The 17,129-nt window shown below is 41.2% G+C and overlaps 1 protein-coding gene across 1 annotated transcript in view; it reads right to left on the reverse strand.

Annotated features, from left to right (window-relative positions):
- LOC133557507 (allograft inflammatory factor 1-like) overlaps positions 1-17,129 on the reverse strand; it is a 55,966-nt gene that overhangs the window by 5,353 nt on the left and 33,484 nt on the right. Inside the window, exon 5 of the mRNA XM_061907986.1 lies at positions 13,810-13,975. Coding sequence (XP_061763970.1) covers positions 13,810-13,975 — 166 coding nt within the window. The remainder of the gene's footprint in view (positions 1-13,809; positions 13,976-17,129) is intronic.

Genomic DNA, 17,129 nt, shown 5'->3' on the forward strand with positions numbered 1-17,129 from the left:
AAAGGCGCACTAAACAGTTGGTTCTGCGCACTAATAGTATTTCCTGCCCTCTCACACATATATTTATATATATATTAGATATGCGCGGATAGGCAATTATATCATCCGCAACCGCATCACCAAAGTCGTCATCCACCCGCCGTCCACCCGAAACGAACATTTTATCACATGGGTGTCAAACTCTGGCCCGCGTGTAATTTAATTTGGCCCTTGAGGCAATATCAAATTAACATTACAGCTGGCCCGCCGTTATTACACAGCAACGGTGCCGCTGTAACCCCGCAATTTCTCACACTTGCCAATCCTCCAGAAGTTCAGTGCCCCTCCCGAAAATCTCCCGGGGCAAGCATTCTCCCGATTTTCACCCGGACAACAATATTGAGGGCGTGCCTTAAAGGCACTGCCTTTAGCATTCTCTACAACCTGTCGTCACGTCCGCATTTTCTCCATACAAACAGCGTGCGGGCCCACTCGCATAATATATGCGGCTATTACACACACATAAGTGAATCCAAGGCATACTTGGTCAACAGCCATACAGGTCACACTGAGGGTGGCCGTATAAACAACTTTAACACTGCTACAAATATGCGCCACACTGTGAACTCACACCAAACAAGAATGACAAACACATTTTGGGAGAATATCTGAGCTGTAACATAACATAAACACAACAAAACAAATACCCAGAACCCCTTGCAGCACTAACTCTTTCGGGACGCTACAATATATTTTGATATTTACCTCAGATATCTGCAAATAGAAAAGAGGCATTACATTTGTATTGAAATTTGATTTGAAAAGCCATTGATATTTTTAAATTATTATTATAATATTTGAAGCTCTATTTTGCATGTCACAATAAAGTTACTGTATATAAGCCTTGCTTGTTCAATGTTCAATGCAAAACTTGTTTGGGTTCCTATTAAAAGGTTAATTTGTTCAACCTTGGCCCGCGGCTTTGTTCAGTTTTAAATTTTGGCCCACTCTGTATTTGAGTTTGACACCCCTGTTTTATCAGAACCGCAACCGCCCGCCACCCGCTTGTCGAAATACATCAGAGGTCGGCCACCTTTACAACTCAAAATATTATTTTAACCCGTTTCGGAGTGTAGACGACAATGGGAGCCGCAAACGTTCTCGCGAATATCCAATGATGTTCATCCTGATGACAAGAATAAAAGGCGTGCTTTGAAGCCATTGACTTTGACACCTTCAACAGCATGTACAAACCGATTGTTAATCCGGCAACATGTTGTTTGCAGTTTACGCAATCTCACGTGCAAGATTGAAAGGCATACTGGCTGATACAGAGTACAGTGATGGTTGTGATGTAAACAACTTTAACACTTTAACATGTGCCACACTGTGAAGCCACACCACACAAGAATGACAAACACATTTCGGGAGAACATCCTCACAGTTGCTGCTAGCGGGGTGTATAAAATAGTCCGGAAGTGTCAAGGATGCAAAGGATTCTGGGTATTTGTTGTGTTGCGTTTGTGTTGTGTTACTGTGAGCCGAAATGTGTTTGTCATTCTTGTGTGGTGTGGCTTCACAGCGTGGCGCATATTACTAAGAGTGTTAAAATTGTTTATATCACAACCATTAGTGTACCCTGTGTCACCCAGCGATGAAAAGAGACGACTTTTAGCCGTGAGTGGTGCTGGGCTAATATGTCCGCAACAACCCGAGACGTCACAAACACGCGTCATCATTACGCGACGTTTTCAACAAGAAACTCCGCGGGAAATCTAAAATTGCAATTTGGTAAACTAAATTGGCCGTATTGGCATGTCTTTGGGGGGGGGGGGGTGTTTGCTGCTATCGGGGTGTATAAAATAGTCTGGGTGTGTCAGGGACGCAAAGGATTCTGGGTATTTGTTGTGTTGCATTTGTGTTGTGTTACTGTGAGGATGTTCTCCCGAAATGTGTTTGTCATTCTTGTGTGGTGTGGCTTCACAGCGTGGCGCATATTACTAAGAGTGTTAAAATTGTTTATATCACAACCATTAGTGTACTGTGTGTCACCCAGTATGCCTTGCAGTCGTGTGCGTGTTGCCGCGGAAGTCACACACAACATGTTGCTGGACTGACAAGCAGATCGTAAATGTTGTAGAAGGCGGCAAAGACAATGGCTTCATAGCACGCCCTAATACTTATTATCTGGGTGACTGCCGACATCGTCTGTGTTTCGGTGCTAAAGGCAGCTGCAATCCACCGCTTTCCACCAACAGCATTCTTCTTTGACGTCTCCATTATTAATTGAAGAAATTGCAAAACATTCAGCAACACAGATTTCCAAATTACTGTGTAATTATACGATGGAAAGAGACGACTTTTAACCGTGTGTGGTGCTGGGCTAATATGTCCGCTACAACCCGAGACGTCTAAAACACGCGTCATCATTCCGCGACGATTTCAACAAGAAACTCCGCGGGAAATTTAAAATTGCAATTTAGTACCTGAAAGTCGGATGGCTGCGGTGAACGCCAGTGTCTCAGAGAGAAGCCAATGGAGGAGCCAAGATCACAGCTGCCTTTTTGACTACAGGATGAGGTCGCATAATCCACTCAAGTCTCCGGTAAGTGCCAACTTAATATCGCAATTTTCCCATCCAAAAACTTGCTGGTTGATGTAGAGAAAAATGTTCGCTTGACCGCTCTGTGTTAAAGCTTCACAACAAACAAAGAAACACCGGCTGTGTTTCGATGCTAAAGGCAGCTGCAATCCACCACTTTCCACCAACAACATTCTTCTATGACGTCTCCATTATTTAATTGAACAAATTGCAAAACATTCAGCAACACAGAAGTCCAAAATACTGTGTAATTATGCGATGAAAAGAAACGACTTTTAGCCATAAGTGGTGCTGAGCTAATATGTCCGCTACAACCCGAGACGTCACAAACACGTGTCATCATTCCGCAACGTTTTCAACAAGAAGCTCCGCGGGAATTTTAAAATTGCAATTTAATACCTGAAAGTCGGAGGGCTGCAGGGAACGCCAGTGTCTCTAAGAGAAGCCAATGGAGGAGCCAAGATCACAGCTGCCTTTTTGACTACAGGATGAGGTCGCATAATCCACTCAAGTCTCCGGTAAGAGCCAACTTAATATCACACTTTTCCCGTCCAAAAACTTGCTGGTTGACGTAGAGAAACATGTTCGCTTGACCGCTCTGTGTTAAAGAAACACCGGCTGTGTTTTGGTGCTAAAGGCAGCTGCAATCCACCGCTTTCCACCAGCAGCATTCTTCTTTGACGTCTCCATTATTAATTGAAGAAACTGCAAAAGATTCAGCAACACAGATGTCCAAAATACTGTGTAATTATGCGATGAAAAGAGACGACTTTTAGCCATAAGTGGTCCTGGGCTATGTCCACTACAACCCGAGACGTCTGTGTTTTGGTGCTAAAGGCAGCTGCAATCCACCGCTTTCCACCAGCAGCATTCTTCTTTGACGTCTCCATTATTAATTGAAGAAATTGCAAAAGATTCAGCAACACAGATGTCCAAAATACTGTGTAATTATGCGATGAAAAGAGACGACTTTTAGCCATAAGTGGTCCTGGGCTATGTCCACTACAACCCGAGACGTCACAAACACGCGTCATCATTCCGCGACGTTTTCAACAGGAAACTCCGCGGGAAATTTAAAATTGCAATTTAGTACCTGAAAGTCGGATGGCTGCGGGGAACGCCAGTGTCTCTAAGAGAAGCCAATGGAGGAGCCAAGATCACAGCTGCCTTTTTGACTACAGAATGAGGTCGCATAATCCACTCAAGTCTCCGGTAAGAGCCGACTTAATATCACAATTTTCCCATCCAAAAACTTGTTGATTGACGTAGAGAAACATGTTCGCTTGACCGCTCTGTGTTAAAGCTTCACAACAAACAAAGAAACACCGGATGTGTTTCGATGCTAAAGGCAGCTGCAATCCACCGCTTTCCACCAACAGCATTCTTCTTTGACGTCTCCATTATTATTTGAACAAATTGTAAAAGATTCAGCAACACAGATTTCCAAATTACTGTGTAATTATGCGATGGAAAGAGACGACTTTTAACCGTGTGTGTGGTGCTGGGCTAATATGTCCGCTACAACCCGAGACGTCACAAACACGCGTCATCATTCCGCGACGTTTTCAACAAGAAACTCCGCGGGAAATTTAAAATTGCAATTAAGTACCTGAAAGTCGGAGGGCTGCAGGGAACGCCAGTGTTTCTAGAAGCCAATGGAGGAGCCAAGATCACAGCTGCCTTTTTGATTACAGGATGAGGTCGCATAATCCACTCAAGTCTCCGGTAAGAGCCGACTTAATATCCCAATTTTCCCATCCAAAAACTTGCTGGTTGACGTAGAGAAACATGTTCGCTTGACTACTCTGTGTTAAAGAAACACCGGCTGTGTTTCGGTGCTAAAGGCAGCTGCAATCCACCGCTTTCCACCAACAACATTCTTCTTTGACGTCTCCATTATTAATTGAACAAATTGCAAAACATTCAGCAACACAGAAGTCCAAAATACTGTGTAATTATGCGATGAAAAGAAACGACTTTTAGCCATAAGTGGTGCTGAGCTAATATGTCCGCTACAACCCGAGACGTCACAAACACGTGTCATCATTCCGCGACGTTTTCAACAAGAAACTCCGCGGGAAATTTAAAATTGCAATTTAGTACCTGAAAGTCGGATGGCTGCGGGGAACGCCAGTGTCTCTAAGAGAAGCCAATGGAGGAGCCAAGATCACAGCTGCCTTTTTGACTACAGGATGAGGTCGCATAATCCACTCAAGTCTCCGGTAAGAGCCGACTTAATATCACAATTTTCCCATCCAAAAACTTGTTGATTGACGTAGAGAAACATGTTCGCTTGACCGCTCTGTGTTAAAGCTTCACAACAAACAAAGAAACACCGGATGTGTTTCGATGCTAAAGGCAGCTGCAATCCACCGCTTTCCACCAACAGCATTCTTCTTTGACGTCTCCATTATTAATTGAACACATTGCAAAAGATTCAGCAACACAGATATCAATTACTGTGTAATTATGCGATGAAAAGAGACGACTTTTAGCCGTGAGTAGTGCTGGGCTAATATGTCCGCTACAACCCGAGACGTCACAAACACGCGACATCATTCCGCAACGTTTTCAACATGAAACTCCGCAGGAAATTTAAAATTGCAATTTAGTGAACTAAACCGGCCGTATTGGCATGTGTTGCAACGTTAATATTTCATCATTGATATATAAACTATCAGACTGCGTGGTTGGTAGTTGTGGCTTTCAGTAGGCCTTTGATAAAAAAAAAAAACTTTACTATGGTCTTACCTTTACTTATAAATGAAGTCCAGGCGCAGCTCCTTCTGATCAAAAGCATCGATAACTTGTTTATAGAAGTTGTCCTTATCTTTCTTCAGTTTTAAAAGTCTCTCTGTCTCCATGGAGATCTTCCTTTATTACCTCCTGCTTCGATTGAAAGTCCAGTTTAGAAAACTGTTTTATTTCAATAAACACACGCTGCTCATCAGTGTTAATTTTGTTGACGAAAAATTTTCGTCATAGTTATCGTCGACGACCTTTTTTTTCTTACTAAAACGAGACAATAACTAAATTAAAAATAATTTACATGGACTAAAACGTTTTTATTCGTCAACGAATAAAAACGAGACGAAAATATCTGCCAGAGACGAGATCCAATCGGAACTCATTTCGTTAGGAAGAGGCGGGAGGAGTCGGGAAAAGAACCAATCAGAGCGACGTGGTAAGGAAGTTACGTGAACGTAGTTTGCGTTCGAGACTGCCCCGAGAATGCGCTGCAAAAGACAACATGTCAACGCCGGGGAGGAAGAGGAGAGAGGACATATGGGGAAATTTTATATTTGACGTCAAAGATAACCAGACGCAGTGTAAGATTTGCAGCGCCAGGATTACGGGGAAAAACACAACAAACTTGAAGCGACATTTACAGTCCAATCACCCCGAAATCCACACACAGGTAAGCATTTTCCACAACATACAACTCACTCGACGTTATCCCGTTTATTACACGGCTTACTCGTGAAATACTAAATTTGAGACATGATTTTCATCAAAATACGACTTGTATCGGTGATTTTTCCGCTGTTTTGCTTTGACTTTCAGTAATTGAAGGGAAAGTTTACATATTACCCTTTAGTCCACTAAATCTACTGCAGTTTTCGTCGACTATAATCTTATGATATTTCGTCAACTAAAACTAGACTAAAACTGAAACAATTTAAATGACTAAATTATGACTAAAACTAAATTACATTTTAGTCGAAAGACTGACTAAAACTAAATCAAATTTTGCTGTCAAAATTAACACTGCTGCTCACTCTTGCTGATCGCTTTCGTGCAAAAGGATTCCCAAACAAGTACTGAGTGCATTAATTGACATTTTATTTTGTTTTGCTGTTACAAATCTTTTTTTTTTTACTTGGTCTGAGGAAATGTTCAAATTTTTTGAGATAGGATTTTTGAGTTTTCTTAAGCTGTATGCCATAATCAGCAATATTACAATAATAAAAGGATTGCAATATTTCAGTTGAAATGTATCATTGTCATGTTTTTAGTTGCATTACAGAAAATAAAGGACTTAATGTGAATTGTGAATTATATTTTATATAGCGCTTTTCTCTAGTGACTCAAAGCGCTTTACATAGTGAAACCCAATATCTAAGTTACATTTAAACCAGTGTGGGTGGCACTGGGAGCAGGTGGGTAAAGTGTCTTGCCCAAAGACACAACGGCAGTGACTAGGATGGCGGAAGCGGGAATCGAACCTGCAACCCTCAAGTTGCTGGACACGGCCACTCTACCAACCAAGCTATACCGACTTTATCACAATATTCTAATTTTCTGAGAGAGTCCTGTATATCTGCGGCTTATAGTCCGGTGCGGATAATACATGGAAACTATATTTTTTCTTCTAAAATTTTGTGGGTGCGTCTGATATACTCTATAGTCCGGAAAATACGGTAACACAACAATTCGGAGAATGCGGCAGAAATAAATCCTTTAAAGGGGAACATTACCAGCAGACCTATGTAAGCGTCAATATATACCGTGATGGTGCAGAAAAAATACCATCTATTTTTCTAACCGATTTCCGAACTCTAAATGGGTGAATTTTGGCGAATTAAACGCCTTTCTGTTTATCGCGCTGGAGGCGATGACGTCAGAATGTGACGTCGCCGAGGTAACACACCCGCCATTTTAATTTTCAACACATTACAAACACCGGGTCTCAGCTCTGTTATTTTCCGTTTTTTGACTATTTTTTGGAACCTTGGAGACATCATGCCTCGACGGTGTGTTGTCGGAGGGTGTAACAACACTAACGGGGAAGGGATTCAAGTTGCACCACTGGCCCGCAGATGCGAAAATGTCTGCCGCCAGACCCCCATTGAATGTGCCAGAGTGTCTCCACATTTTACCGGCGATGCTAAGGCAGACATGGCACAGAGATGTATGGATAACCTGCAGATGCATTTGCAACGATAGTCAACGAAATCACAAAGGGGAGTTTTTTTGATGTAGACTGCCAGCTAATCGATGCTAACATGCTATTTACCGGAGGTGCTATGGCAGACATGGTACAGAGATGTATGGATAACCTGTAGATGCATTTGCAACTATATCACGTTTCCTTCCACCCACATTTAATGCTAAAAAAACACTTACCAATCGACGGATTTAAGTTGCTCCAGTGTCACAAGATGCGAAAGTCCTGATCGTTTGGTCCGCACATTTTACCGGCGATGCTAACGCAGCTATTCGGCCATGCTATGGCTATGAATAGCGTCAATAGCTATTCGCTCAATAGCTTCAGTTTCTTCTTCAATATGTTCATACTCCAACCATCTGTTTCAATACATGCATAATCTGTTGAATCGCTTAAGTCGCTGAAATCCGAGTTTGAATCCGAGCTAATGTCACTATATCTTGCTGTGGTATTCACATTGGCAGCACTGTGTGATGTCACAGGGAAATGGCCAGTGTCTTCGCAGAGAGCGAAAATAAGGCACTTTAAAGCTTTATTAAGGGGATATTCTGAGACCGGTAAAATTTTGAAAAAAAATTCAAAAAATACAACAAGCCACTGGGAACTGATTTTTATCGTTTTTAACCCTTTTGAAATTGTGATAATCGTCCCGTTTAAAAAAATGTTGATGATTAATTTCCATTGGAGTCGGCTTTTCAAAAAGGATTAAAAAAAATCCTAGACTACTCTGTTATTCACAGATTGTGAACTAGGTTTTCTAAAAAAAAAAAAAGTTGAGAATTTTTCTGTGCTTGGTGCATTTAGGATCAAGAGATTTGCCGACGAAGCTTAGCCCGGCAGAGCTGACATGCATCTGGACTCTGAGGCAGGCCGATTTAAAAAAGGATCATCCCCGATAACCGCCCCGGGACGCCTTTTTTCCCCAGGGATACGGGGTCCACCCCGTCAAGGAATGGCGAGTTTTGGTGTGACGTTTAGTGGAAGTGTCGGTTATTATCGGCAATGAGCCAATCACGTGAGCTAATAATAAACATGGCTCAACTGCGGAGGGGTTTTGTTGCCGTGGAGATTAGTCACTAAGGCGGCACGCATGCGGTGACATCAGCGCTAAATCACCACGGACGGAGGGCCAGAAATGGCTGACACAGCACGGCGAGCAGATGGGTGTGGAATAGGGATTGGTACGGTTCACACTTGAACCGATACAGTACCAATTCTCTGTGTCTGGGCATCGATACCGGTACTTTTGTGTGTGTTGATAAATATTAATTGGCTTAGATCAGGTGTCGGGAACCTTTTTGGCTGAAAAAGCCAAGAATCCAAATATTTTAAAATGTATTTCCGTAAGAGCCATGTCATATTTTTTTCCAACACTGAACACAACTAAACGTGAGCATTTTTAAGTAAGACCAACTGTTACGGCTACTCTGTTGTTCCAAAAAGGTTTCGAAAAAAAAATAAAAAATAAAGATAGCAGAGTAACCTTGAGGAGGTTTTATGACGCACTAAATTCCTAATAAGCACTCGCAGAGATACTTCCAGATTCAAAATGTTAATTTATTTTCACAAACAAAAAATATTCACCGTGGTTGACTTTCTATATAATACAAATACACTTATTTAGTGCGTCATAAAACCTCCTCCTCAAGGCTACTCTGCAATCTTTATTTTTTTCGAAACCTTTTTGGAACGACAGAGTAGCCGTAACAAAGTAAACAAATAATATCACTCCTCACTCCTTCAATATGTCAGACGGACAAAGGCAGCGCCCAGCTGTGCTGTCCTCCTAATTATAGGAGGAGGAAGTTGCCCACCAGGAGGAGCGTGAGCAGCTGAAAACAATCAATCAATCATAATTCATCTAAAACATCCAATAAATAATCAACATCTTCATTGGCATTATTGAATTAGATTGTCAAAACAATAAATAAATAAATAATATAAATAGGCTCCGACACCAACATTTCTAGAGTATAATAGGTCTCCTATTCTTTGTAATAACATTGGTATTCTGAAGCTAACTGTGGAGGGGGCGTGGCCTGCAGCGAAGCGGGGTGTTGCCAGGATCGGCCTCGAAATCAGCGACTGGTGCGTAGATGGCCCACCTGGGCCTTTTTATCTCATCACCTGTCGCTCTGTTATAAGCAGCAGCCAGGAGGAGAGACGGGGTTGGGGCTGGAGCCAGAGCGCGAGCAAGACAATTGCTGGAAAGCAACTGAGAGACTTATTGAAAAATAAAACAATATTGTAACCCTGAAACAGGCTCTCATGTCGGTGCTTGGTGGTCTGAAGAACCCCCAGGAGGGCAAGACCTAATCTAACCAATAATAAATAAATCCCTTGTTACCCTTAATGCAACTTCTTGAACAAGTGCGGCAAAAAAAAAGAATGAATGGATTCAAATGCATGAGTATGTTTTGAACGTTATTTTTAACACTTTGATTACAAGTGGAATTATTCATTACTTATCGTGCTAAGCAGTGTCATATCAGATTTATCCGAGAGCCAGATGAAGTCATCAAAAGAGCCACAGGTTCCCTACCCCTGGCTTGGATAATAAAATATCTGCTAAAAACTGCTGTCCAGTTGTTGAATCTTGTTTTATGATAACATTTCTGAGTCGTATTTGCGAGTATGACATGAAGTTGCAAGTCCAAAACGTTAAAGAACCTCCAGGTTCTGAAACTTCTTCTTCCCTCGGGCCGTAAGACTCTTGAACGCATCATAATAATCCCCTCAATTCCCCCCCAAAATGGATTAACTCGCTGGAATATAAAGACAATATAACATAGATCCAACACACCACCTTAACTAACACATTTTCTGGGGGGAAACACTCTATACATGTATCTTATTTTTCTTTATACCGTATTTCCTTGAATAGCCGCCGGGCATGTAATATGCGCATACTTACTTTTACCGCCGGGTCGTCATTTTCAAAATGGCGGAGGAGTTTTATTTTGCCTTACTATGTGTAAACCAGGTGTCTTGTTCCACACTGATGGTTGTGATATAAAACAACTTTAACACTCTTACTAATATGTGCCACACTCCGTGAACCCACACCAAACACATTTCGGGAGAACATCGGCTCTGTAACACATTATAAACGCAACATAAGAATTACCCACAATGCCATGCATCCATGACTTTTGGGGCGCGTGTATAATATAGCCAAGAGTCATGGATGGATGGCATTGTGGGTAATTCTTATGTTGCGTTTATAATGTGTTACAGAGCCGATGTTCTCCAGAAATGTGTTTGGTGTGGGTTCACAGAGTGTGCCGCATATTAGTAAGCATGTTAAAGTTGTTTTATATTACAACCATCAGTGTAAAAGGTATGGATGTTGACCAAGTATGCGTTGCAATCTAGTATGACAAACAGCGAAATGCATGCGTCCGGTTGGCACGCAGATAGCGTTGTGTAAAGGCGGTCGCGATGACATGTTATAGAGCAGTGGTCCCCAACCACCGGGCCGCGGAAGAATTTTTTATTAATTTTTTCTTTCTTTTTAATCACACTCAATTTTTTACTGCATGCCATTGGTAAGCGCAGGGGTGAGAAGAGGATTTAAAATTATTAGCGCATGCTTACTTTTACCGCATGCCTTGAATAAGCGCAGGAGTGAGAAGAGGTTTTAAATTAATTAGCGCCCTGGCGGCTATTCAAGGAAATACGCTATGTCTTACTTGTATTATATCCTCTATCTCTACTCATGGTTCTTACTATTTTAAATGGTTTATTACTTTTAAACTTCCAGCGTTCTTCAGCGGGAGCCATCTGCCTAAGGAGTTATCGGCCGTGCTTGTGGGCGCTCTTTGGGTCAGAGTCCTGGTGGCCATGGTCTGATGATCCTGGTGCAGATGACTCCTGTGATAAGTGTTTACTCACATGTCTCCTCTTTACTCAGCCATGCATTCTTTTGTTCATAATTGTATGTGTTGGAATAATTGTATCCAAGTTATCACAAAACTTTGTGTTACATTGAGTTCAGCTCGCTCTGCGAAAGGACAAAAGCTGTCTTTGATCCTACCAAACAAAAGGCTTGTAAAACTCCACTGTGTAGGAATGGAAGCGACATGAAGGCGTCGGTTTCTTTGATGTATTGTTATCCGCAGGAAGATTTCGTCTTGACCCGAATTCTACAAAGCGGAGAGGAAGCAGGGCCTGACTCCCATTTAGGCTCCTTTTCTTTGAACTTTTTTGTGATAAGGGCGATGGCTGTTTACAAACAGCTGTTGCCATGTAATCAGGACAAGTCCAAATAAAAGAGGAGGCGTAAAATCTTTCGTCAGAACGTGGTGGAGACTGTACTCCAGTACAGTCCAGATGTTTTCTCCTCAATTGAGCCAAATTTAATTCTGTCTCTGTTTAATTCCTTGCTTCTTCTCTTGTTAAATAGATGTCATCAGTGTTTGAACCTATCTGAGCATATCCTTCATGTAGGAAAACCGCTTTATAAATAAAGCTGGGTTTGATTTGATTTGAATAGCAAAGCCAATCTATAATAGCATCAAGCTAGTGCATTTTTGGAAAAGTGGAACCTTACTTTACTGACATTGAAACATGTTTTTTACAAACCTTGTTTCCATGTGAGTTGGTAAATTGTGTTAGATGTAAATATAAACGGAATACAATGATTTTCAAATCATTTTCAACCCATATTCAGTTGAATATGCTACAAAGACAATATATTTGATGTTCAAACTGATAAGCATTTTTTTTTGCAAACAATCATTAGCTTTAGAATTTGATGCCATGCGACACGTGACAAAGAAGTTGGGAAAGGTGGCAATAAATACTGATAAAGTTGAGGAATGCTCATCAAACACTTATTTGGAACATCCCACAGGTGTGCAGGCTAATTGGGAACAGGTGGGTGCCATGATTGGGTATAAAAACAGCTTCCATGAAATGCTAAGTAATTCACAAACAAGGATGGGGCGAGGGTCACCAATTTGTAAGCAAATTGTGGAACAGTTTTAGAACAACATTTCTCAACGAGCTATTGCAAGGAATTTAGGGATTTTACCATCTACGGTCCGTAAAATCATTAAAAAGTTCAGAGAATCTGGAGAAATCACTGCACGTAAGCGATATTACGGACCTTTGATCCCTCAGGCGGTACTGCATCAAAAACCGACATCAGTGTGTAAAGGATATCGCCACATGGGCTCAGGAACACTTCATAAAACCACTGTCAGTAACTACAGTTGGCCGCTACAACTGTAAGTGTAAGTTAAAACTCTACTATGAAAAGCGAAAGCCATTCATCAACAACAGGGGCCGGAGCTCATCTAAGATGGACTGATGCAAAGTGGAAAAGTGTTCTGTGGTCTGACGAGTCTACATTTCAAATTATATTTGGAAACTGTGGAGATGGTGTCCTCAGGAACAAAGAGGAAAATAACCATCCGGATTGTTCTAGGCGCAAAGTTTAAAAGCCAGCATCTGTGATGGTATGGTGGTGTATTAGTGCCCAAGGCATGGGTAACTTACACATCTGTAAAGGCACCGTTAATGCTGAATGGTCCATAAAGGTTTTGGAGCAACATATATTGTCATCCAAGCAACGTTATCATGGACGCCCCTGCTTATTTCAACAAAACAATGCCAAGCCACATGTTACAACAGCGTGGCTTAGTAGTAAAAGAGTGCGGGTACTTTCCTGGCCCGCCTGCAGTCCAGACATGTCTTCCATCGAAAATGTGTGGCGCATTATGAACCCTAAAATACGACAGCGGAGACCCCGGACTGTTGAACAACTTAAGCTGTACATCAAGCAAGAATGGAAAATAATTCCACTTTCAAAGCTTCAACAATTAGTTTCCTCAGTTCCCAAACGTTTATTGAGTGTTGTTAAAAGAAAAGGTGATGTAACACAGTGGTGAACATGCCCTTTCCCAACTACTTTGTCATGTGTTGCAGCCATGAAATTCTAAGTTAATTATTATTTGCAAAAAAAAATAAAGTTTATGAGTTTGAACATCAAATAGCTCGTCTTTGTAGTGCATTCAATTGAATATGGTTTGAAAAGGATTGGCAAATCATTGTATTCTGTTTATATTTACATCCAACACAATTTCCCAACTCAAACGGCGTTTGTAGTTAGCCAAGTGCAAAGAGCCAGACAAAACGGGCGTGACCTCACACGCAATTCAAGTACAGTAACATGGCACCGTCGGATTTTACATGAATCGGGAATCGGTCGGTGCCAAAAATGTACCGGATTGGGTCCCCATCCCTAAGTGTGCGCGTTGCTAAGAGTTTCACTCACAGTTTGAGCACAGCCGAGCGCTTGCCCAGCATCATCTTGACAAAGTCCCTGTAGTCGATGGTGTTGCTGCTGGTGCCGCCCGTCACCTCCATGATCATCTTCTTCAGCTCCAAGTGGGTCTTGGGGACGCCCAGCTTCTCCATCATGCGCTTCAAGCCCATCAGATCTAAGACGAAGAGAAGTCAGACACTCGGGAACGGTCGCATGCATAAGATCGATTGTGGAACCGATTACATGATGATATCACGGGACAAAAAGTGTACAGTCTAAGACAATGTCAACATTTCAACCTCTTAGGGCCCGAGCTGTTTGTTTACATACTTTTTGTTATTTCTCTTTGCTATTTGGGCTTATTGGACCCTAATTAGAATAAAAACTAAGAATCATCTTCTGATATGATGCACTTAGTCCATAAGTACACAAACGTGTACTTCATGTTTAGTGACATGTTAATTCTTATTTTTACACTTTTTTTCCCCAAATTCCATTGTATTTTTTACTCTTCTTATACCACCGATGGCAGTATAAGTGTCCACATAAGTGGCCATCAGACCCCAATTCAGTAGTGTACACAATTTTGGAAATAAGAGCTAAAAAGGTGCTGTCCACGCATGTGGCCACTAAGCCTTTAGTTAAAGCGGGGGTTCTGAAAAGGTGCCACTAGTGCGGGGGTCCGCAACCCGCGGCTCTAGAGCATGCATAAGATCGATTGTGGAACCGATTACATGATGACGTCAAGAGACAAAAATGTGTACAGTCTCAGATACTGTCAACGTCTTAACCTCTTAAGGCCCGAGCTGTTTGTTTACATACTTTTTTTATTTATCTTTGCTATTTGGGCTTATTGGACCCTAATTAGAATAAAAACTAATAATCATCTTTTGATATGATGTACTTAGGCCATAAGTACACAAACGTGTACTTCATGTTTAGTGACATGTTAATTCTTATTTATACACTTTTTTTTTTCCAAATTCCTTTGTGTTTTTTACTCTTCTAACACCACCAGATGGCAGTATAAGTGTCCACAAGACCCCGATTCAGTAGTGTACACAATTTTCGAAGTAAGAGCTAAAAAGGTGCTGTCCACGCATGTGGCCACTAAGCCTTTAGTTAAAGCGGGGGTTCTGAAACGGTGCCACTAGTGCAGGGGTCCGCAACCCTAACCCTAACCCTAACCCTAACCCTAACCCTAGTGGCTCTCTGGAGTTTTTTCAAAAATGTATGAAAAATGGAAAAATATGAGGAAAAAAATATATTTTTTGTTTTAATATAGTTTCTGTAGGAGGACAAACATTACACAAACCTCCCTAATTGTTATAAAGCAAACTATTTACATTAAACATTCTTTACTGATTTGAGTATTTGGCGAGCACTGTTTTGTCCTACTAATTTTGGCGGTCCTTGAACTCACCGTAGTTCGTTTACATGTATAACTTTCTCCGACTTTCTAGGACGTTGTTTTATGCTACTTCTTTTTCTGTCTCATTTTGTCCTCCAAACTTTTAAGCTTGCGCATGAATGCACAAAGGTGAGTTTTGTTGATGTTATTGACTTGTATGGAGTGATAATCAGACATATTTGGTCACTGCATGACTGCAAGCTAATCGATGCTAACATGCTATTTGGGCTAGCTATATGTACACATTGCATCATTATGCCTCATTTGTAGCTATGTTTGAGCTCATTTGGTTTCTCTTAAGTCCTCTTAATTCAATTTATATCTCATGACACACCATCTGTATGTAATATGGCTTTTAATTTTTTGCGGCTCCAGACATATTTGTTTTTGTATTTTTGGTCCAATTTCACAAGCTCCGTCTAGTGTGGGGGGTCAGCAACCCGCAGCTTTTTAGTGCCACCCTAGTGGCACAATGGAACATTTTTAAAAAAGGATTAAAAATGGAAAAAGATGGGGAAAAAATATATATTTTTTGTTTTAGTATGTTTGTTTTTTTTAGAACAAACATGACAAAAACCTTCCCAATTGTTAGAAAGCCCATTGTTTAATACGTTTGTGTGTTTGCTTCACTGGTGAGACATTGTTTTGTCCTACTAATTTCGGCTGTTCTTGAACTCACCATAGTGTGGACTGTGACTGACGTAACAGTTTGTTTACATGTAAAATCTTCCACTCCTTATTTGTCACATTTTGTCCACCAAACGTTTTATACTGTGCGGTAATGCACAAAGGTGCGCTTTGTTGTTGTTATTGACTTGTTGGAGAGCTAATCAGGCATATTTGGAGACATTGTTTTGTCCTACTAATTTCGGCTGTTCTTGAACTCACCATAGTGTGGACTGTGACTGACTTAACAGTTTATTTACATGTAAAATCTTCCACTCCTTATTTGTCTCATTTTGTCCACCAAACGTTTTATACTGTGCGGGAATGCACAAAGGTGCCCTTTGTTGATGTTATTGACTTGTTGGAGAGCTAATCAGGCATATTTGGTCAGGCACGACTGCAAGCTAATCGATGCTACCATGCTATTTAAGCTAGCTGTATGTACATATTGCATCATTATGCCTCATTTGTAGGTATATTTGAGCTCATTTAATATCCTTTACTTTTATCCTATTTGTATATATTTTATTTTTGCATGTCTCATGAGACATGATCCGTACGTAATATTGGCTGTATTCCTGATAGTCATTTGTGTGCCATGTTGTTCCAGACCACAGCAAACATTACCTAGCTTGCCCAAAGATTGTAATAAATCTATTAAAAGAAGACGGCCTGCCATTTTCCTTTAACTTGGCCAATAAAAGCCAGTCATTTCCAGGAGTTATCTCACCTTCTGAGTAGCCTCTGATTATTAATGGTTTCTAATTAGAGATGTCCGATAATATCGGCCGAGAAATCCTTTAAAATGTAACATTGGAAAATATCAGTATCGGTTTCAAAAAGTAAAATGTATGCCTTTTTAAAACGCCGCTGTACGGAGTGGTACACGGACGTAGGGAGAAGTACAGAGCAGTTGCATCTCCCAGTCATACTTGCCAACCCTCCCAATTTTCCCGGGAGACTCCCGGATTTCAGTGCCCCTCCCGAAAATCTCCCGGGGCAACCATTCTCCCGATTTCCACCTAGACAAAAATATAAGGGGCGTGACGGCCTAATCACATATCATCTACGGCTTTTTAACACACAAAAGTGAATGCAAGGCATACTCGGCCATACAGGTCACACTGAGGGTGGCCGTATAAACAACTTTAACAATGTTAGAAATATGCACCACACTGTGAACCCACACCAAACAAGAACGACAAACACATTTCGGGAGAACATACGCACCGTAACACAACAGAACAAATAT

The sequence above is a fragment of the Nerophis ophidion genome, linkage group LG08, assembly GCF_033978795.1.
Source record: "Nerophis ophidion isolate RoL-2023_Sa linkage group LG08, RoL_Noph_v1.0, whole genome shotgun sequence".
Lineage (NCBI taxonomy): Eukaryota > Metazoa > Chordata > Actinopteri > Syngnathiformes > Syngnathidae > Nerophis > Nerophis ophidion.